Source organism: Echiichthys vipera (assembly GCF_963691815.1).
Source record: "Echiichthys vipera genome assembly, chromosome: 18".
Taxonomy (NCBI): Eukaryota; Metazoa; Chordata; class Actinopteri; order Perciformes; family Trachinidae; genus Echiichthys; species Echiichthys vipera.
The window spans coordinates 4290250-4312705 of NC_139843.1; the positions used below are offsets into that span (position 1 = coordinate 4290250).

General features: G+C 43.6%; 1 protein-coding gene across 1 annotated transcript in view; it reads left to right on the plus strand.

Annotated features, from left to right (window-relative positions):
* The window catches only part of myo1d (myosin 1D), a 108998-nt gene that overhangs the window by 74920 nt on the left and 11622 nt on the right, over positions 1 to 22456 (plus strand). Inside the window, exon 21 of the mRNA XM_083932761.1 lies at positions 3923 to 4077. Coding sequence (XP_083788887.1) covers positions 3923 to 4077 — 155 coding nt within the window. The remainder of the gene's footprint in view (positions 1 to 3922; positions 4078 to 22456) is intronic.

The following is a 22456-nucleotide window of genomic DNA, read 5'->3' on the forward strand; positions in this document are numbered from 1 at the left end:
CATTATATCATATTCATTTAAGCTCCCGCTGCTTTTTTCCCCATCTCTCTTTACAGGACAGTTGGGGTGCGTTATATAACTTGTTCCCATAAGAATATAAGAACATAATTTGAATCTGCTGTTCAAATTATGTCCTCAACTGACCAGAGAGCACCTGATGAAAGCTCCAGTCTGCACAAGGACTTAAGTGCTTTCACCAAAATACACCCACTAGTGTTTCTTTTTGGGAACATGGCATTACTAAACAGCTTTGTGTAGTCCTCCTCGGTCAAAACGGTGCTGTGAGATGCATAAAACTCCCTGAAAATAACAGCAAACCTCTGCAGCAGCATGAGAAGAGTCCCTACACACACAACAAAGCACCAATGGGCTCCTTCCTTTGGGATTGACTTTGGTAATCCACTGTAATGGACTTTACTATGAGAGGAGCTGGTACAGGGGCCAGTAGGTAAGTCTTTAAAACACTCTTTTAATAAACTCTGGCTTCACTAACTACGCTGTTGCTGCTTTGTTTTGTGTGTAGGGACTCTTCTCATGCTGCTGCAGAGGTTTGCTGTTATTTTCAGCAGCATTAGTGGTTAAAAAAGACCTTTGAATGCCTTTACCGTACTGCCTCGAGCTAATCAGTGTTAGCTATGTTCGGCTGTTAGTCACTCTCCAAGATTTCTTGGTTAATAGTTCATACATGGAAAAAAACTGTCTCGATGGCTTATGTGATGTATGTAAGTGCTGAAAAAGACCATGGGATGATTTTGCGCCGGAATTACACTACAAAGTTCTTTCAGGGGCTTAATTGCGTGTTTTTGTATCGGTGCATCAAGATCCAAGATCAAGAATTTTAGGCAGTATCGGCGTCATTTCACGTACTGACAAACATCTCTGATAATTACTGCAACTAATCTTCTGCTTGGTATGTTGAGTTTGCTTTCATAAAACCTTGATAATATTTAAAATCTTGGCTTGAAAAAAAATGACAACATTGCACAATCTAACAAATCTAATAAATATATAGACTGGACCCATCTCACTCAGTGTTGCATGCTCATAAGCCTGTAAGATCGCCGTTTCATCAGTGTGTTACAAACACAAATGGACTGCTTTCATTAGGAAACGCATCCCCATCCTCGAGTTTTCAGACGAACACTTGGAACAGATGGCGGGGGGAAAGAAAAATGCCTTCGAACAAATGTCGAACTGATTCAGTGAAAAAATGAAACAAGGAAACAAATCAGAACGTATCATTACCCGACTCATTAGAACATCGACCGTCGTTCCAATCAATTAAACCTTTAATATAAATGTAAATGCAATCGTCTCCTTGTAATTAACTGTGGGTGGTACGCTCGACAGAGAGGCATGGCTCTAGGCTTTAATTCATGGTGATTATGTGAAGAAGTGTTTGTTTCTGAAGTCACAGGCGTCATGTCGGAGCTAAATAAGCTAGCTGGTTGTTTAGCCGCCGGAAGCAACCTGTCTCAGCCCGTCCTCCTCTGCTGGAGGATTTGTCTCGGCGTTGCAGTCTGGTGAGTGGATATTAATGTCCTGTGGCTGTTTCCTCAGTTCAGCTCAGAAAGACGCATTAAGTGAGAAATGAACGGCTGGAAATCTAAAGGGAGGGGAGATGAGGAAAGATGGGGGAAAAGGGATAAGCGTATAAAAGAGAAAGGGAATGAGGGTTTAATGAGCTGCTTTCCCCTCCTGAGATGTGTTTACCTACGAGGATATTGGTTTCTTCCTGTTGTGTCTGCTTTGAAGACCGGTGAAGCTAAACAACCCAACCGCAACACGGGGGATTCCCCTGTCAGCCTGGTTGGTGTTTTGTTTGTGGGGTTGGGGGGGTTGAGTGGAAAAATTCGATTGGACCTTTGGGATGCTGCTAATCAATAAATCTCTACTGCAAGTGCTGATTTAAGCATCCAGAGGTAGAAATCCCAGTTACTGAGAACACCAGAGCAGTGTTTTAGGTTTGTGTTGGCTCAGTTTTTACAAGAGTTTGAAGTAATACAGCTCTTAACACACGATGGTTTACTAAAACATCCTAAAGCAGGTCATAATTGTACATGGATTTTTGAGGATTAACGTTTTATGGAATTACCTGAATCTTAGAAAGACATAAGAATATAATGAGACATGAAACAAGCACAGTAAAGGAACTGGGACTTTAGTGCAGTGGGTTTTCTGTTGTTGTTGTTGTTGTTAAGGCTTTCATACTTACTGTTTATTGTACTATTATTTTTTTCTTTTGACAACTGACCACATACTCAACGTTGACAAACAGAGAAAAGCTTTGTGCAGTAGCTCAGTCCATAGGTGACTTGGCTGGGAACCGGATGGTCGCCGCTTTCAGTCCCTCTGTTGACCATGAGTGGAGTGTGGACTGGTGGCTGGAGAGGTGCCAGTTCATCTCCTGGGCACTGCCAAGGTGCTGTTGAGCAAGGCACCGAATCCCCAACTGCTCGGGGCGCTGGTCAGCCCCTCGCTCTAAGATCTCTCCTTTTATTGCATGTATATAGGTCCTGTTTGTGAATGTGTGTGTATTTCGAGCCTGTGTGTAACATGAATAATAATAGAGTGAAAAAATCGAATTTCCCCGTTGCGGGACTAATAAAGTAATTCTTCTTCTTCTTCTTCTTCTATGAACAGAAAGTAAGAAGAAAACAAGCACACATTTGCAATGGCTGCAACCACATACATGCATGCATCAACATGGTTTTGCATTCACACAAAGACACACACACACACTTGACCTCCATGCCATATTTCAGCCTTCTTGGGTGGAAACTGTTACTGTTGTTTTTGCCATTTTTTGCTCTTCTCGTAATTCTGGTTTAACTGATATTGCAGCACCTACGTTAACCTCCACGTATCCGCATCACTGTCGTAGTCACTGTCATTCACAGGGCACGGGTTGGTCAGCTCACTTTTGCTCCGAACAGAAATGCATTACTTGGAGCCTGAAGAGATGAATTCGCGTGATAACGTGATCTCTCAATCTCTCGATATTGCGATTAGTCAGCTGCCGTGCAGGGTAAGAAAACTGTGGCTGCCAGGGGGCGGTTATATATTTATCGACCAATCCACTGACAGAGCGAGCTAAGGAGCAGCTGATGTCTGTTAAGCCCAGTTCAGACGGAAGATATGAGCTAAGACTAAACCGTTTCGTTGCAGACCTGCACGTCTCGTCGGGAATATTTGGTCTGATCTGGATTTAAAATGCAGACAAAGTTCAGTTTTATTTTAGCCCCAACATGTAAAATACTACTGCAATATTTGAATTAAATGAAATCAAACAACCTCATGGCAGTGGGTGATCTGACCGTGGAACTGCTCAAAATACAAAACAGCAGACTCAAATTTCTGACATGCTTGAAATCCATCTGCAGAACCAGATCGTTGATCGTTCAGGCAATGAATCAGGCGTCATGACCCCACCAAGAGCGCACATTTGATGCAGGAATACACTTGGTCTGGGGCGACCAATTCATGGTTAAAGCCAAACTTGATCCATACCTTCAACTGAATTCAGCTATTATTAACTTTATTATTTACACCTGCGCTCACGGTCACATATCAAAATGTCTTCAGTGAGGTCATAAGTTCTTACTGATGAATCACGCAGTTGGAGAACGCGTGTAAGCGGCGTGAGCACCAACACTTTCCCCATCGAGCTGCACAGAACCTTTTTTTTAACTATCAAGGTTTCTCTTCTCTCCTCTGGGGGTGCACCAGCTCAAGTTCCCTGATGTGCATCTGTGTCTGTATTCATGTTTATCTACAGCACAGATGGTTATGTGATTCGCTTCTCACCACACATTCCTGCCTTTTCCACATGTTTGAGTTAGGCTCTGATCTCTATGTCCATGTTTATCTGTGTTTAATTGTGTGTCCTCTCTCTCGCTCTCTCTATCCATCTCTGTCCCAGGTGACGGGATTGAGTGTGTCCCCGGGGAAGGACCAGCTGGTTGTGTTCCACACCAAGGACAGTCGGGATCTCGTGGTGTGCCTGCAGGGCATGGTGCCTGCCAATGAGAGCCGCATCGGGGAGCTGGTTGGCACCCTACTTAGCCACTTCAAGAGGTGAGAGGTGGGGGAACAATGGGCAACAAGATGTGGTCGAAAGCTTAATTAATCATTTATTTACAGGTACCTTGATATTTTCATCTGTTGAAATGTCTTTAAATGCTTTGAAAACATGGACTTTACAGTAGTTTGCTTAACTAAAAATGACCTCTGCACGATGGAGAAGGTAGAGGCCACCTCTCTCTACTTACTGCAGTTCGTAATCGCCACTTAAACCCAGTGCACCAAATTTAGTTTTCTTAAAGTTTCTTTTGGAAAACCTTCAAATTCTAAGTCATATATAAGTTACTGTATAGCCACAGACTTCCACAGAGAGAGTATATTAGCGCGTGCTGCTGCTGATCATACGTCTACCTGCAGTTTAAAAACCTGATTATATTTGGGTTAAGGAAATGACCCGGTTTCTCAAACACCATGTAAACACCGTAGCCCAGTTAAGAGACTTAGACAACTCCTTCAGTAACCGGAGTATTCATGCATGTAAACACGTTACGTTCCGAGTTTTAAGATTTTGGGAAAAGGGTCAACTGAGGGGAAAAAAAGCCGTATTTTGACCAGCTGCACGTTGGCAGAGCGCCACCTGCTGCGCCATAGGTCGAGTTACTCCGTCATTCTTCCCATTCTCCCTCGCTCATGTATACAAGAAGAACTGCTGTGCATGTAAATGCACCAAATTCAACTTATCTCTGGGAAAGAGTGGGGGACCCTGGAAATGAAACAGTCAATCTTCTAAAGGTAGCTCTGTAATGGAGCTGTGGGAGATGTTCACCAACTCACTGGAGATAAACACATCAACAAGTAAAAAAACATGAAGTCATTTGTTTTCAGATGTTTGGATCGCTCTGTTTTTCCCCTGCTGTGATTGCTGTTTTGATGCTCTCTCATTTCTCTTATTACTGAATTAGCTCCTCCACAAATGCATTGATTTGCGTCTCTCTGCTGGCGTGTGTGCATGCATGTGTGTGTGTGTGTGTGTGTGTGTGTGTGTGTTTTATCCGTCTGTTCTGTGATGGTATCTTGTCCCACAGTGGAGTTTTCTGGGGGTGTCGTGCTGAGAACGGCCTCCACTGGGCCTCCTTTAATGACCCTCCATGTGCTTTCTCGTGCCGACTCATCCATCACTTTACACAACACCGGCAGAACAAAGGCTCCACCGGCATGTGCCAAAATGTGTGTGTGTGTGTGTGTATGTATTTCCGACTGCTTATTGTGAGTATCTGCATGGGGAAGGGATTCATGCGACCGTGTCTGTGTCTCTGCACCGTATGATCTTTAGCATGCAGTGTCCCCCACCGCTGCAGCTCCCTGTAGATGTGGCTTTAACCTTTATCTCTCCTTCAGCATGCTGCACAGTGCACAATATGCACAATAGCGAGCAGGCAGAGGGGCAGCTTACAGCAGCAACAAAGCAACACTTTATCCTCCTCAAAGTGACAGCGAGGCCAAAGCAGAATGACACCGCCACGGGGAATAAACCCTCTCCTTGTCGTAGCTGCGTCTGGATCCTTGAGTTTCTGTGATTTGTTTTGGAGGAGATGAGATGAGAGATGAGTTTCCCAAGTCCGTTTGGTGTTAATCTGATTTTTCATGTTAGTATGAATTTATTTTTTACTGAGGACTGGACTGGTTTTTACACTTTATAGTGTCAGGGCTCAGGTTTTAAAGCAGAAACTTATCAATACCACACCAAGTTTGCTTCCGACTGAAGTGATTCAGAGATTCTTGGCGACGCGGTCATAAGAACATAACCCTCTTATCGGCCATGACGCACCAGTTGTCTAGAGAAATTCAGAAATGCTTAATTCTTATTTTGCATGAAAGGGAGGAGGTGGGGGATTAGAGTCCCATGCCTTCAGCCTCCCTCCTGTCTTTATCCCCCCCCCGTCCTTCGCCCCCCTTTCTCCTCTTTCATGCCTTTTTTCTGCTTCCTATTTTTGACTATATCCCCTTTGTACTGATCTCAGCCTCACGAACGCCTCACGGCCCCCCTCCACTTCCTCATCTCTCCTCTCTTTCTCCTCTGTCTCCCCCCTTTCTTTATTTCTGAAGAAGAGGCAATGCAATATTTAAGGCTGTGCTGCTGTTCAGACCTATATATAGATGAGACCAAGCCACCCCCCCTCCCTGTGTGTCTCTCTCTCGTGTGTGTGTGTGTTTACATGCACTCCACGCAGCAGCGACTGCAGCACTCCCGCTGTTCGCTGCTAGGACTGCAGACTCTCTGCATCTGTCACACACAAATCACAATCAATGAGACATTCAGGGGATCCAGAAGACCTGTCTGTCTGTGCCGTTTGGTGCTGGGTCTGTAGAAGAGGTTTACAACTCTGTGAAAGACTCAATTATCGGCATCTTTCACGGGGTAAAGCAAAAATACAGGAAATGCAACAAGGAACCAATTAACTTTTCTTTCTTTTTTTGTTTATTTAACCATTAAAATATATATATATTTTTTTTAGCAACTGATGCTAAATGCATTCAAATTTTGTAGTGGGGGAGGAAACCGAAGCACTCGGAGGAAACCCACGCGGACACGGCGTACGATGCATAATGGCGTTCAGACACTCACTGTACAGGGCCACTATATTGCTATACGATGCATTATGGCGTTCAGACACCCACTGTACAGGGCCACTATATTGCTATACGATGCATAAGGGCATTCAGACACCCACTGTACAGGGCCACCATGTTGCTATACGGTGCATAATGGTGTTCAGACACTCACTGTACAGGGCCACAATGTTGCTATACGGTGCATTATGGCGTTCAGACACTCACTGTACAGGGCCACCATGTTGCTATACGGTGCATTACTGCGTTCAGACACTCACTGTACAGGGCCACCATGTTGCTATACGGTGCATTACGGCGTTCAGACATTTACAGACAGTCACTGTACTGAGCCACCATGTCGCCATACGGTGCATTACGGCGTTCAGACATTCACGGACAGTCACTGTACTGTCGTCCTCGTCCCATGACCTGGACCGCCTCTAAAACATTTGCTTAACAGCCCAAACCCCTATGCACACTGCTAGCTGAAACCCAACCACTTTACAGACGTTATATATCCTAGATTTCACCTTCTCGTATTTCTTTCTCTCTTCAGCTTGACCTCTTTCTAACTCCAAACTAAGATACTCTACTTCATTCTTGAGAGAGTCTATCTGACGATTTTGACTCCACGTGTTTAAACGGGCAGTTTTCATGTCTCCCATGAGACGGTCTCTTTCGTCACGTTTACTCTCCCTGGTTGCGTTGACGGAGTCCAGCTCTTTCCTGAGACCCTGTAGTTGATTCTGCAGAGAGATTATTTGGACTCTTTTACAACCCCTGTCCAAGTTGGCAATTTGCAACTTTCCCTGTAGAGAGATCTGGAGGTCTCTAGACTCCACGCGCCTCTGAAAGTCCTCCAGACGTTCGATGTCATTGTCTTTCTTTGGCTCTTGTGCCATTGTTGTCGCCGTGTGTTGTGGGTAGTTGTCTGTTTGACTTCAAATTACAGCTTGAATTAAAGCTTAAATTGCTCACAGTTGTGAGGGCCTGTCTGAGAAGCCTGTGACATCATCATCAAGGACTATGACATCATCACATGCCGAGCCTTTGATGATGAGAGCAGAACTGATTTAGGCTCCGCCCACAAGAAAACCACTTTCAAAGATAAACAATTCTGTGTGTGTGTGTGTGTGTGTGTGTGTGTGTGTGTGTGTGTGTGTGTGTGTGTGTGTGTGTGTGTGTGTGTGTGTGTGTGTGTGTGTGTGTGTGTGTGTGTGTGTGTGTGTGTGTCTGTGTGTCTGTGTGTCTGTGTGTCTGTGTGTCTGTGTGTGTTTTAGGATAACACTTCCTGCACGTATTTCACATTAAAAGCCTTAAAGCAGGTTAGTTCGGCACAATCCTCTCTTTCCTGGGAGGCTTTTACTGTGAAGTACGTACAGGAAGTGTTATCTGAGCATTCGGCTCATTGGAGAAGAGCTGCACCTTATTTGGGATTATATGAAATATATGTAAAGGAGTAAGGATCCATTGGTAGCAATCATGTCACGCTAGTTTGATGGAAATGAACATAAAATAACACTTTATTGTGTAAACGGGTGTAGTGTATCCATGTTGAATAAAACTTACAATAATGCAACTGCTTAGGGATCAATTTCAATGTAAACGTTCATATTTTTAATTATCTCTTAATAATGCACCAAGGTTCCTAGATCTTTATGCAGAACCTGTGAATGCATTATACTTTATTTATCATGTGAATGTCTTCTTCCAACGTTTCTGTTGGTTGATTTCTCCCTCGTACACTTTCCCCTCTGCTTCACACCTTTCCCACTGAGATGTGAATGTAAAAATAGCTTTGCGTTGAATTATTCATCCACATCCTCGATTCTCACAGGTGGCACGCTGCAGTTTGAAGATCTCGCTCCATCAAAGGCAACAAACCATCGTGCTCATGCAGAACTCTTCTGGTTAACGGTTGATAATGAACTTTTCTGAATCTGTTTTGTTGTGTTTGGATGGTGTTAAAGGTGCGAGTCGGCACACTTTCTCTCTCGGTCTCTCTCTGTGTGTGTCAGTCACGACCTAATGATAAAGTTGCCTCTTGACCGACACTCTGTAAATCCCCCGGTTCACATAATCTCCTCAGTCTTCCTGTCATTGTAGTTTCTGTGCTGTTGTGTAAGCGGCTGGAATTATTTCTTTCTTTAGAAAAGCACTGTGGATTGTTCCTGTAGCAACAGCTCGGCTTTTGGCCCCGCTGACTGCTACTGCTACAGTGACTAATGAAAACCGCTGTGCAGTAGAGCGAGTGTGCATGTGTGTGCGTGCTTGTGCGTGTGTGTGTGCGTGTGCATGTCATTGACAGGATTTATTAACCCCAGCCTGCTGTCCTCTGTGTGCGTTTTGGTGCATCGAGCAGATTGATGTTTTCAGTGCTGAAATGGTTAATTGATTAATCAGTTTGACAGAAAGTGGATCATTTAAAAACAATATATTGTTGGTGGCAATACAATACTTACAGTACACTACACTATGTTACCTTACTTTATGAAATATAAACATTTTTTTAAAAGCCAAAATGTTAAGTGTTGTCCAATCTCAAAAGGTATTTGACAAATTTGGTCCCGAAGTTGAATCCATGAATAAAAAGTCTACAACTCTATCACATACATCCTAAGATGGACATGAATGTATGTGCAAATCTTAATAGAAATCCATTTAATAGTTATTGTGGTATTAAAAACAATATATAAATATATATATATAGTGTATAGAGAGTGAACTGTCTGACTGACATCTCTAAAACCAGTGTGTGTCTCGTTTCTGACGGCGTCCCTGTACATTCGTCTTCTGCCCCAGGTTGAATTAAGCAATAATTAAATTAAACTAAAGTTTGTTGCAGCCCCTGATGATTTATTCTGCGGCTTCATGTCCTGCAGGGAGCATGAGGACGTCCTCCTCACCCTTCCTCCCCCTCTGCAAACCCTCTGTGACAGATGTTTATAGATCCACCTCCCTCAGATCTGTCTTCGAGCATGGCAACGTCCATTCATACTTTGCCCATCTTCCTCTCCTCTTAACCTCCCCCGCTGCCTTTTCTCCTTCTCTGTCTCTCTCCCACTCATTCTTCTTCTCTTTCTCCTTCACCTCCAGCCCTACTCAACTCCTCGACAGCATGAGTCAGCAGTTAGTGTGCAGTACACATTGATCTGTCAGAGCGATGTGGTCGTATTCTCTTCCTGCCCCCGTTTCCCTGAAGAGCTGAACCCCCCCCCCCCCCCCCCGTCTGCTCCTGACACTGCAGAAGGAATCTGGGGGGAGTGCTGTGCCAGTCTGCTTCGGGGAGGGGGGGGGGGGGGGTACATTGAGAACAGAGGATGAAACACAAAGTGTTTGTGAGAGTGTGTCAGGAAAAGGGAGCTTGGAGAAAGTGGAAGAGAGTGAAAATTAATGGAGAAAGGAAAAAGAGATGTATACTTGAGGTTCAGGTGACCCACCAGTCCGCAGAAGAACGCCGTCATTGGACTCTGTGCAGACACGTTGGCGTCTGTGCTTTGTTCATTATTTTCCTTTCAGTGTGTGTCTCTAATAAGACGGATGTTTTAGTCACATTGTCTGCGTAAAGAATTCATCATCTCCCTCCGAAGATTAATTCAGGTTCAAAGGAGCGTGCCAGTGTTAACTGTTGACTGAACGGAACTGAACGATGATGATTCATTTATCAAACAGAAATGAGATGAGTTAACCCGTCACTGCCTGGAGTTAGGGATGCATCAGACCAACGTTTCCTCTGATCCTACAGCAGCGCTCCCACTTTTAAGATCTGTTTCTCTCACTGCGTCGAACTAATTGGATTCATTTGATTTAAAGGTAACCTGGCGCTGTGACCCACCGTGACTGAATGATTGTAACTGATGCATGAAACACAACATTTTGCAAATGACACTGACAAAGACAATGTGCTTAAAGTGTCAAGTCACTGCCGATACCCGAGCTGTGTCAAGTACACGTGATAAAACCAGTGAAATCACCGTTATGGTCCTTTTTAAGTAAAAAAATCATCCATTCATGTGGTTTTTCTACTCTTCTCCTCTTTAAAATGGATTGGCGTGTGTTTACCTGGATGCATGGATGGATTACTGATTACTAACGGACCTACTGGGTCCTGACTCATAAAATCTTGCTGAAAGAGACACAAAACAACCAGAACATACACATAATAACAACAAAGAAACAACCACAAAGGAAACGATGCAAAAACAACTACAAGGGGACTGCATAGAACCACAAACTTACCAAAAATAGAGGCAAAAGGTATGCAAAACCACAAAATTACCACCCAGACACTTAAAATTACCAAAAATAGTTACACAATAACAACAAAGGGCCACAAAATGACCACAAGAAGATACAAAACAACCACATGGGAAAATAGAAAGACTAAGATAGTTGCAAAATGACCCAACAATAGTTACAAAAGGACCACAAAGAGACTCAAAAGGACCACAAAGAGACTCAAAATGACTGAAAAGAGAGTAAAAATGACTAACAATAAATGCAAAATGACCACAAACAGACTCAAAATGACTAAAAAGAGACTCAAAAGAGACTCAAAAGGACCAACAATAAATGCAAATTGACTACAAAGACACTCAAAATGACTGAAAAGAGAGTAAAAAGGACCAACAATAGATGCAAAATGACCAACACTAGATGCAAAATGACCAACACTAGATGCAAAATGACCACAAACAGACTCAAAATGACTACAAAGAGACTCAAAATGACTGCAAAATAGACTTTTTGAATGAGGGTGTCTTAGACAGAGTGGGGTCTTAGGGACAGTGTGTAGCTGTGGTGTGAAGTAAACAGGTTTAAAAGTCGCTGGCACGGTCCTACTGATTAAAATCCATTCATTTCTTCCTTTTTGGAAGAATTTCCATCTGTTGCTGAGTGTTTTAGCTGCAGAGAGTAATGCATATTTAACAACAACACAACTGTTGTTGAGTAAATGTGTCAGAGTGTGTGTTCTCCTCTATCTGGAGAGGGCACGCACATCATTTATGAGCGTAAGATAACAGGAGGAGGAGAGCGAGGACGCCATGCTGCCTTTGTCTTCCTCACCAAGGTCACCCTTTCTGCTGAATCAAATATTTCCTACTGATAGAAGTGGGCTTCTCTCTTCTCCTCTTTCGCTCCATCCCTCCTTCTCCATTTCCTCCTCCTCCATTAATCACCCTCCCTACTGCTGCTCCCTCCGCCCCTCTTGTTTTTTCACTTCACATTCCTCTTCTCCTCCTCATCCTCCTCTCTCTCTCTCTCTCTCTCTCTCTCTCTCTCTCTCTCCCCCTCCTTTCTGGGGCGCTGCGGATGCAGTTCCCATGGCAACCATTGGATCCATGTTTGTCTGGTACGTATGTGATCCATTAATAACCGTGCTGGCTGCAGATAATAACGGCACAGAGCGCAGACAGAGGAACAGACGCACACGCTAACAAAACCAAATATTATAGAAGAGGAATATAAAGATTAGAGGGAAAGAAAAGCTGCTGAACGAAAGAGGACGGAGGGATGAGATGTGCGTCTTTACTCTACGGTGTGGAGTCATGACAAAGAACAAATCTGTGAAAGAATAAGACAAAAAAAAACTGGAAATATGAAGTTAAACTAATAAAATACTGAACAAGTAAATAAACGACTGAAATATAAAGAGAATAAAAATAAAATACAATAATAAATTGCTCAAAATCTTTAATTTAAACGGAAATAAAAGGATAATTATGATTATTTTAACATATTTTGATTTATTTGATTGTATAATCTCTGTTGAGCAGGCCTTAAAATATACATTTAAATGCAAGAATTGAATAAATATGTATTTAAATATATATTTATATCAATACATACACAAATAAATGTAAATGCGTATGATTATAATTTAATTTGTAGTTTATTTCTCTTTATATTTTGCATTTCTCCTCTTTTATACATTATAAAGATCATTTTTTCTACTTTTTTTTATCAGAAAACCTTTAATGTGCCGCAGACGGGGAAATTCTTTTGTCACAGCAGCAACAGAATATTACAAAATAAGATAAAAATAGCAAAAATAAGCAATAAAGTTAAATTTAAAAGGGAAGAAATAGAAATAGACATATATACAAATGTACATGATATAGTGCAGTTGTTCTTGTTTTGTAATAATATAATATGGAGTGAATAAATATGAGTACCGGTAAATATGACCAAAATCCATAACTGACGTGTGTGTGTGTGTAGCATTGAACATCAAACTAACATGTCTGTAATCCTCGCGGCGTCTCTGCGGCTGCTGTTCTCGGGCACTTGGGACTTCTTTTTGCTACATTTCTCTACGGTATCAAGAAAAAGTGTATTTGTTGTGGTGTGGCGTCAGAAAGCAGGGGTTGTATTGTGCAGCCTTCTGTTGAGTCACCAAAGGGTTTTTAATCTGCATAGTTATTATATAACGTCCACTTTCCAAAGTCAAATTTGCAAATTCTCTCACGCACATGAAAGAGACGCGTACGCACACTCGCAGTCATTGTTATGTGGGCCGGCGGGGAGTCCTGCTGGTCTCATTGGCACCGTGCTGCAGCCTGGAGGAGGAGGCTGGCCGGCTGGAGTGATGGATGGCGAGCGTCCAGGTCAGCGTGTGTGTGTGTGTGTGTGTGTGTGTGTGTGTGTGTGTGTGTGTGTGTGTTTGTGTGTGTGTGTGTGTGTGTGTGTGTGTTTGTGACTGCGGGATGTAGTCATGCGTGCTGACTGTGTAACTACACATTAGAGATAATATTTAAAGGTGTGAAAATGTGCAGCGCGTGTCGGAGGTTGTCCATGAATGAAAGAGTGTGAATGGTCGGACCTACTTTTTCACACCGCAGCCAACTCAGAGTCACCGCCGGCAACCTTTCTGTCACACACACGGACAAACACGCCAAGTAGAGTCCGTTAACCCCGCTAACAGTGCCGTGTTGTGTTTTTGTTATGTAGCATTAGCACAGACGCTGACACACGTAACAGATGCCTGGGTGGGACTGTACATGGAGCTTCATAGTAAACTAGAGTCCAAATGATTGGCAAAAAGACACAAACGGTTACGACTGTGGATCCATCTTTAAAAGGGCGGGCCCATTTTTTTATGATTTTATATGAATCTGTAGCTTCTCGGTAGTGTTCTTTATAAGTGCAAATGTTTTAGCGTGAAAATGCTGCTCTCCCTAACCCTTCTAAAAACCTTTTCCCGTGTGATCTACGTTAGTCGTTAATCAGGATTACAAGAAACTAAGAGTGGTTTACTGCGTTGGACTCTGTTGTGTACTAAAGTGCCTTTTTCATTCATCATATTTAATCTGCACTTTATGCCCTTTATACTGCACAGTTTGGTTTTGCATTACTTATTTCAGAATTCAATTATTGTAAATATTACTTATCTTACTTAGCGGGTACAAGCGGCCGAAATGTGTTTCCTCAGGAGGGGGGCTGGAGTCTCCCTTAGAGAGAGGGGGAGAAGTTCAGCATCCGTGAGGAACTCGGAGTAGAGCCGCTGCTCCTTTGCGTTGAAAGGAGCCAGTTGAGGTGGTTCAGGATCATCTGGTAAGGATGAACCCTGGGCGCCTCCCTAGGGAGGTGTTCCAGGCAAGTCCAGCTGGGAGGAGGCCTCGGGGAAGACCCAGGACCAGGTGGAGAGATTAGATCTCCACACTGGCCTGGGAACGCCTCAGGATCCCCCAGTTAGAGCTGGTTAATGTGGCCCGGGAAAGGGAAGTGTGGGGTCCCCTGCTAAAGCTGCTGCCCCCGCGACCCGACCCCGGATAAGAGGCTGAAGATGAGATGAGATGAGATTACTTATCTTTTTTTCTTTGTTTTTACCCTTTGTACTTATCGCACTGTGGGTCGGAGGGAAACGTATTTTCAAATCCTCTGTATGTCGGGCACATATTGCAGAATTGACAATAAAGTTGACTTGACTACACAATAATACAAACTTTGGGAAACCAAAGTAAAAAAATTACACAAATTAACTAAATAATCAAGGCAGCAGTAAAGTTAGAATACAAACTCCTGTGTTCAGTCGATAAAAGCCGTCTGGTGGCTTTGAAGAGAGCGATATGTTCTGCTTTGGTCATGGGTTTTACAGCTACATGTGTTTTAGTCACCTAAAAGAAAAACAATGTCAGTTTAAGTGTACGCTATGATTGGTACATTTTCACCACTTTACGGCCTTTTCTGGGGAACTGGAGCTGTTATATCGCTCTCTTCAGAGCCACCAGACTGCTTCGACAAAAGCAGCGACTTTAACCTCGCAGAACACAGTTACTGCTGTGGATGCCACGTTTAAAAAAGCATTCACGGGGCGGCCGGTGGCACAGTGGTTAGGGCAGTCGCCCCATGTAAAGAGGCTGAAGGTCCTTTAGGCAGCGACCGCGGGTTCGGCTCCGACCTGCGGGTTCGGCTTCGACCTGCGGCCCTTTGCTGCGTGTCTCCCTCTCTCTCTCTCACCCCATTTCCTGTCCGGCCTATCTAATAAAAGGCTTGAAAACATTATTATTGATTAGAGTACTGTTGTAACTCATGTCACTGCTGAGTGTTTCCATTCGAAAGACCGGTAAAAGAACGCGGATGGGGTCAAGTAACTTATCAAGCAAACTTTTGTTGCTTTTTTCTAACCAAGCAACCAGAGAACTGCTCATAGTTCTGTTGTATCATCTTCCCCCAGCAGTCATTTAAGATGCTGACTGTTCTCAAGATCATTACATCCTCCAGCGTCGCAATAAATGTATGAAATCTCACGATGCATGCGGACAAAATTGCCCTCTTGTAATAAGCTCCGACCGTTTGACAAATCCTGCACTCTGGGAGAGATTTATGAAGATTTACGACGCCCCGTGCAAGAGATAAAAGAGTTGCTGCATTTACTGAAGTCCACACTCTTGACAAGGATCAATTTAGCACGGAACAAGTCTCTGCCTCTGAAGTTTAATTGCAGCCTCAGTTATTATTAGCCATATTTGAAATGCCGTTACTTCATTAATAAGCGTTTCTATTTTTAGATCATTATGACTTTATGTCTGAGCTTGTTGATCTCAGACAAATCCCATCTGTGAACTTTGCTTTTTAGGCTATCCATTAAATGCAAAACGCATTAAAGCAACAGTCCCGGCCGTTGATAGCACGATTACTTTCCGTCTTGGTAAATCAGACACTAATTACACAGATTGCTCATGCAAATTGAATGAAAAGCTCAGTGCAAATACGCTCCGTGTCATGGATTAGGCCTTAATTCATTCATTTTTATCAATTACTTTTTATTGTTTTATTGCTCAGTTTTCAGGTTCATCTTTATTTTGTGTGAATAGTTCAAATGGCGTGTAGCAAATGATGGTTTATTTCTATATTCATTAATATATAATATATGCAGTGTTTTGAATTGTTGCAGTGCGGGAAACAAGGAGGTTCATTAGCTTAATGAAAGAAGCCCGTGGGTGTTTCCAAGAAAAATGGACCAGCTTTTATTTCTTCACGGAGGTTAACGGGAAACCTTTGTGCTTGGCGTGTTTACAGCACTTCTCAGATTTAATATTTGTCCAGTTTGAGGAAAACAGGAGTTGTAGGCAAGAGATTAGCGATGCAGCTGTGAAAGCTAGCTCCTTTATTGCTAACGAAGTAGCATCAGCAACAAATCGTACTCTGAGCGCTAGTTTGTAAAGACATGCTGAAGGCTGCAGGACAAGTCCCAACCAGGGGCTCCCCAGGAAGTGTCTATCCTTGTCAACTACGTGATGCCATTGGGCCCAAAAAGTATTTTCCATTGACTTACACAAAGTGTCATAACCTGCACAAAATGACTCGTCTTCATAGCAGAATTTGATCCATTCAGTCCGATAACATTTCCAAAGTGAAAGAAAGAGTTGCACGATTAAGTCATTTAATCCCCATTCAAGTTGGTGCTGAACCTGAGGGGGAAGACTCTCGTGCGCCTGCTCCGAGCACCGACCACCTGGGTGTTTTTAGTCGCGGAAGTTGATCTTTGAACCTCAAACTCTGCATCAAGTTCTCTGAATAGTCACAAACGTCAATAATAATAATAATAGCTTTATTTGAATAGCACCTCTAAATGGCATCGCATGAAGGCAAGTCTATAAAAATGAGTTTTAACCGCCCACGGATCTAAAGGGGCCTTCACATGATAAGCTTTCTGTGCAGAGACCAAGTAAACGGCTAAATCAACGTCAACAAGTATCAAAACAACCGTTAGCTCATAAACTGCCTATTCACAAACCTTGTGTGACTGCTTACGAACCTTGAAGCATAACTTCTTCTTCCGAGGTCGTGATACGATTTTAATCTAACGTTAGATAGTTCGGGAAACTCGGACACACAATAAGTTTTTCCTCCATCTTTCTAGCCGGCTTGATGTCGCTCTTTGGATACCTAGGAAACGTAAACGTCACACTCAAAGCATCTATCTCATTGGTTGCGCTTTTGAAAGGTCAGCAACAACTAGCTCAAAGTTCAACTAATTTGAACTTTGAGCGCAGCGGCAGAGAGGCAAATCTGAGCGGGGCCTTTGGCGCTGCCGCCTCCTTCATAAGAAATGAATGGAACGGCTGGCACGAAGAGTTTTTACTGCGTATCATGTGTAGGGGCAGGCTTGTATGCGGTCATGCGATGTATTATGGGGCTGGACCTCGACCAGCCTTAGAAGTGATCAGTAAAATCTTACTTCCAAAAAACGAACAGGGAGCCAGTGGAGTGAACCCAGGTTTGGAGTAATGGGATGGCATCTGTTAAAACCAGTGAGACAAGTGACGGGCTGGGGAGAAACTGTGCGGCAGATAGGATTTTGGATGTTGCTGGATCACAACATTTCACTGGATGACATTGTGCTGCATGTGGCCCATGACACTGAAATGAGTTCCACACCCCTACCTTTAATGTGCATGCTGCTATGTGAGCTGCAGGTTTAGGCTACTGGCACCTTCTTATATTCCAACTCGACCTCTGAGTACTGTCTATATAAATTTATAATAGTCCAAATTGGATATATATGCATGTGCGTCTGTTGGTGTGAGCTATATTTAACCTCCTACTGGGCCACTCACTCCCAGAGTAGCAGCCTCTGCATTCCCACAGGAGCTTCTCTCTGACTGTACGTATATAACGTAAGCACTTACTGTCATCCACCATCTTACTGTCACTTTGGATAAAAGCATCGGTTAAGTTAAGTGGTACAGTAGAAGCCTCGATCTCCTACAGGCTGCCTCTCTTTAGTGACCTTTACATTTACCCCATAATACCCTGACCCCCTCCCCCCCAATCACACGTTTCACCCAGCAACAGCACCACGCCATCTCCCACCGTCAGGCCAATTATGATTAGCCTCAGCAGTACACTCTCCTCCCTCCTCGGCCTCCTTCACCTCCTCTCTTCCGTCTCTCCCTTCCTTACAGTCCCTACCTTCCTTCTTCATTTCCCACCTGCAATTAATCTCCTCCCCCTAACGCCTTTTCATCACGCGTCTTTATTTCTGCTTCGCCCCCTTCATCTCATCCTCCCTTCACTCCCGTACTTTAATCTCCTTCACATCACTCATTCATTGCACCTCCCAGCCCTCTGTCTCTCACCTTGCTTTCTCCCCATATCCCTCTATTTCATCGATTGATTTCTGATCTTTTTTATATCCCACCTTATGTCACATCAAGCGCAGAGCAAATCAACACTGCTCACCTGAAACCTTTCATCCTGCAAATGGTAAAACTTCTGCATCGGATGAAGCACCAATGAGTGCAGAAACTAGCATAAAACTGACTTAAAATAGAACGTTCAAGAAGAATTCATTCATTAATTTCAGAACCTTTTAATTGTCTTTTTTTGTCTTTTGGAAAATGTGATGTAAAAAAAAAGTGCTCCCCAAAAACCAACCCTTCAGGCATGTTAACATGACAAATATTTACGCCTATAGAGGCACCGACCTCCGTAGTAATTATGACGGGAGCAAAGGAGGAAGTTATGTGATGTAGAGGGACAAAGTCCACATAGGTAGGAGGTCGGGGTGGATGGACGGGTCAAACAAACACAGGACTTTCACCCAGGAAGCCCCTGTTGCAGGCATTCACAAGTGAACTTGTAAGTTAAGTTACGTAACAAACTTTTACCCAAGTAAGGATCTAAGCTTTGTTGCCTAAACCTAGTCCGTCTCACAGGATGTACAGTGCTTGGATAACGCCGGATTTCCAGCAACCAGCTGGTAGGGGGCACTAGTTTAGTCATTAGGAAACACTGGCTGAAAGAGTTGTTGAAAGAAAGATAAATATCTTGGATCAATAGTTGCACTGTCTGATTACAGAATACAGAAAATCACTGTGTATTTGGGGTAAAATAATGTTCTTCTGAAAATCAAAAGTTCGACTAGCTTAAGGTACAAAACACTGTTTACTCCAGTTAAACACTCTGAAATAATAATAACATAAATAAATAAAATAGTAATAACACAAGGACATTTTACCAGACAAATTCAGCAATGAGTATATGAAAAACAGAAACGTTGTGACTTTAAAACTTCCTTCGCTTGTTGGCTAATTATATTCTTGATTATAAAACTCACATAACTCACTGAGACCAGCACATCCCCGTTGGTTACTCATTCAAACCCTCCACCCCGCTGAAGAGAAAACAGTGACCTGTCGGTGGATGAAAACAGATGAGCCTCTGAGTGACATATCGATTGCCTTTAATAAACAGAATTGGAAGCGCTGCCACTTGAGATGTGAGCGGTCTCCCTTCAGTAATGAGCAACTAATTGAGGCAGCTCGTCTTTCTCCTCTGTTTTGTCTCCAGCGTATTGATTTAACCTAATGTGTTTTTAACTCCGCTCAGCCTTCAGATGGTGGAGAAGGCCAAACACGCAGCTGATCAGTGAGTAACATTTAGCACACTGGTTTCACCATGCAAAGACAATGGCAGCATCCAGCACACTGATAACCTCCTACACACACACACACACACACTTGTTTAACTCTCCTGCTGTGTGGCTATAATGGCTCTGCAGTGTGAGATCGCCTCCACCATCTGTGGAGCAACGACCGTATCCCCAGAGACACAGGGTCGTTGCTTTGTACATTTCCGGTCGTGTTTTATCTCCCACTGATCCCTTAAACAGAGAGGCGTAGAGGTGAGACGTGTGTCCTTTTGTTTAACGGGGACATCTGTGAACACTGGACCCCTCAGAACAGCTTGCATGAGTGGCTGTTATTGATAGCCATCATTCACCCGCTGCCCTGTGGGAAAAGGCAGCGTGTACCTCCAGATGCCAAGTGGAACCTCGCAGTGGTCAGCTCACATGTTGCCGTCTCTTCCATCGTCCGCGCTCCTCAAGGGTTTTGCAAGCAGAGGCGTAGCTAGACTTTTTTGACTTGAGTGGCCCAAGTAGGACACACACACACACACACACACACACACACACCTTGGAATAACATTAACCTCTTTACGTTCAGAGTGGGCTCACTTGTAAATGTAGAGTTAAGATGTTTGTTGGATGTATGCTTACAAACCAAGCCCCCACCACAGCGACTTCCTGGTTGATCCAATACAGAAGTGACAAAACTGCAGTTCTCAGAGTGGCCACTAGGGGCTGTTAAGTCTGACGTAACACCCTTTCAAAACACTATGTCTGGGTCCAAACGCTCCGTTGAAACAAAACCGACAACTACGGCTGAACACAATTATTATCACCTCTTTTGTCTAAACAGCGGGGAACACGGCACTGCGGCTCAGAACGGCGTCGACCCTGAAATCATATTTTGAAAGGACTTGAGTCACGACTTAACAGCCGGATAGAGCAGTTTCTCATTGACCCCCATGTTAAACAGGCTGTTTTCACAGCATCATTAAACCTGTTTAAGGCCTGGGACAAAAGAACATTCTAGTCTGTATGTTTAGCTCATATCTCCATGACAACACTGAGGGGGAGGGGCTAGTTTTTATTTTATTGGAGGTTAACGTTAATGATAAATTAGGGGCGTGGCCTCTTGAGTGACAGCTAGCCACTGGCCCTCACTTCTCATTGGAGGTAAACGTCAGCCAGATGGACGTATCTCCCTCCCCCCAACGTCACATACATGCCCTTTTTTGGTCAGAGGAAGTTAAAGTCTGAAAACATGGAGACTCCCATAGGCGAGGACGATTGGATCAAGTTGAGAGAACGGACCTTGACGGAGAGGCTACGTCCTTTTTTTACGACTCCTCTAGTCTTTCAAAATGTTATCGCCACTGAATGGATCATGTTTGGTAATTTCACAGGGGTTGTGGCGCTCAAACACATGTATCCACTGAACTACAGGCGTCTCTTTCACCATGTAAGGGCAAAGAGGGTATCTCGTGACAGACCCGGTCGGCTCATCCTGGCAGCAGCTCTGTTCTCTCCCGGTCCCCACTGCTGATGGCTTTTTTCCCTGCTAAATGTAGAAAATGAGGAATGTAGGAAAACACAACGTCTGCAGATAAACGGTGACGAGCTGTTTTGTTGCAGCGTGTTTTGTTTTGTTCGAAGAGACTAAACCTGAGTGTGTCTCTCGATGGCCTACAGCTACTATCATCTCTGAATCTGCTTATTCTGCAGACAAGGAAACAAAAGTCAGCAATGCAGTGAGAGCTCACTGGGGAGCGTTTATAGGATAATAACTCCTGATTGAAATCATAGTTTTTCCTGATAGCACTGTTAAGCTGCTGTGGTCGATTTTTCAGCACTCCTCTGATCAGGACCTCCCGTGTCTTTGTCTGTCGGGTGGAGAGCGGATGAAACCGCTTCATCAGAAAACACAGCAGCTGCTGCAGTCTCGTCCCAAAAGCTTCAATATGATCGTGTTAAGTTTGAGGGATTTCAACCAAAACCAGAGAACTGGGGAAATAACTGTCTAAAATATTTATGCTTGCACACTTTTTATTCCAGACATCTCAGGGGCCCTTGATAGTCAGCAACTGCAGCACCCCAGATCTCACTCATTGTGCATAAAGAAGCAGAAATACCAGCATATAAGATGTTTACACATGTGATCCAGCTTCAAATGGAGCCTCATGGGACTTCTAGTGACTCATAATATTGTAAAGTCAAATGTGTCTTATGGGACGGCCTCTCACATGTTTGACAGTGTGAAGAACAAGTCAGTCTACAGGGTCTTCAGTCCTGTAGCTCCCGGACCTTCTCTTCTTTGTCTCGTGCAGAGGCCTGGAGCAGCGCCGATGCTCAGCCTTCGATGTAAGCCTCGCTTTGGCAGATCCGTCTCTGAACCCTCCACTCTCTGCATGCACACTTAACATTGACCCCTCTCTCTCTCTTTTCTTTCTTCTCCCCTCTTTACACATTCTAATCAATACTATTTTTTGCCGTCTGTGCATTTTCACCCTGTGCTTTAAAATGACCTACTTAGTAATCTCTCCCGTTGCGAGTCCAGCTCTTATTTTTTTTCTCTGTGGCGAGAAGAAAAGATAACAACTTGAGAAAGGGAGCGGATAATTAGAGGGAGGCAAAAGAGACATCCATACCCAGGGTTTGCTGCACTTGCACAGCTCGGTAAATACTGCAAGCAAAGGCTGCATTATGGTGTAGTTTGATGCACCAAACCTGCTGAAATAATAACCCAAGACGGTTGCTGCAGAGGGTTTTCAGCGCTGCATTTGATCTGGTCTTTGGGGTTTTCTTGCTTCTTAACATTTTATCCTCTGCAGCCATCTTGTCAAGCTCTGCAGCACTGAATAAGTCACCCTTCGTCCACCTAGAAATGAAAATGCAAATATGAAAAGTTGGTAGTAATGTATTTATAAGAAAAAAGAGAGTTGGATGTTCAAAGGATAAGTTGTACTT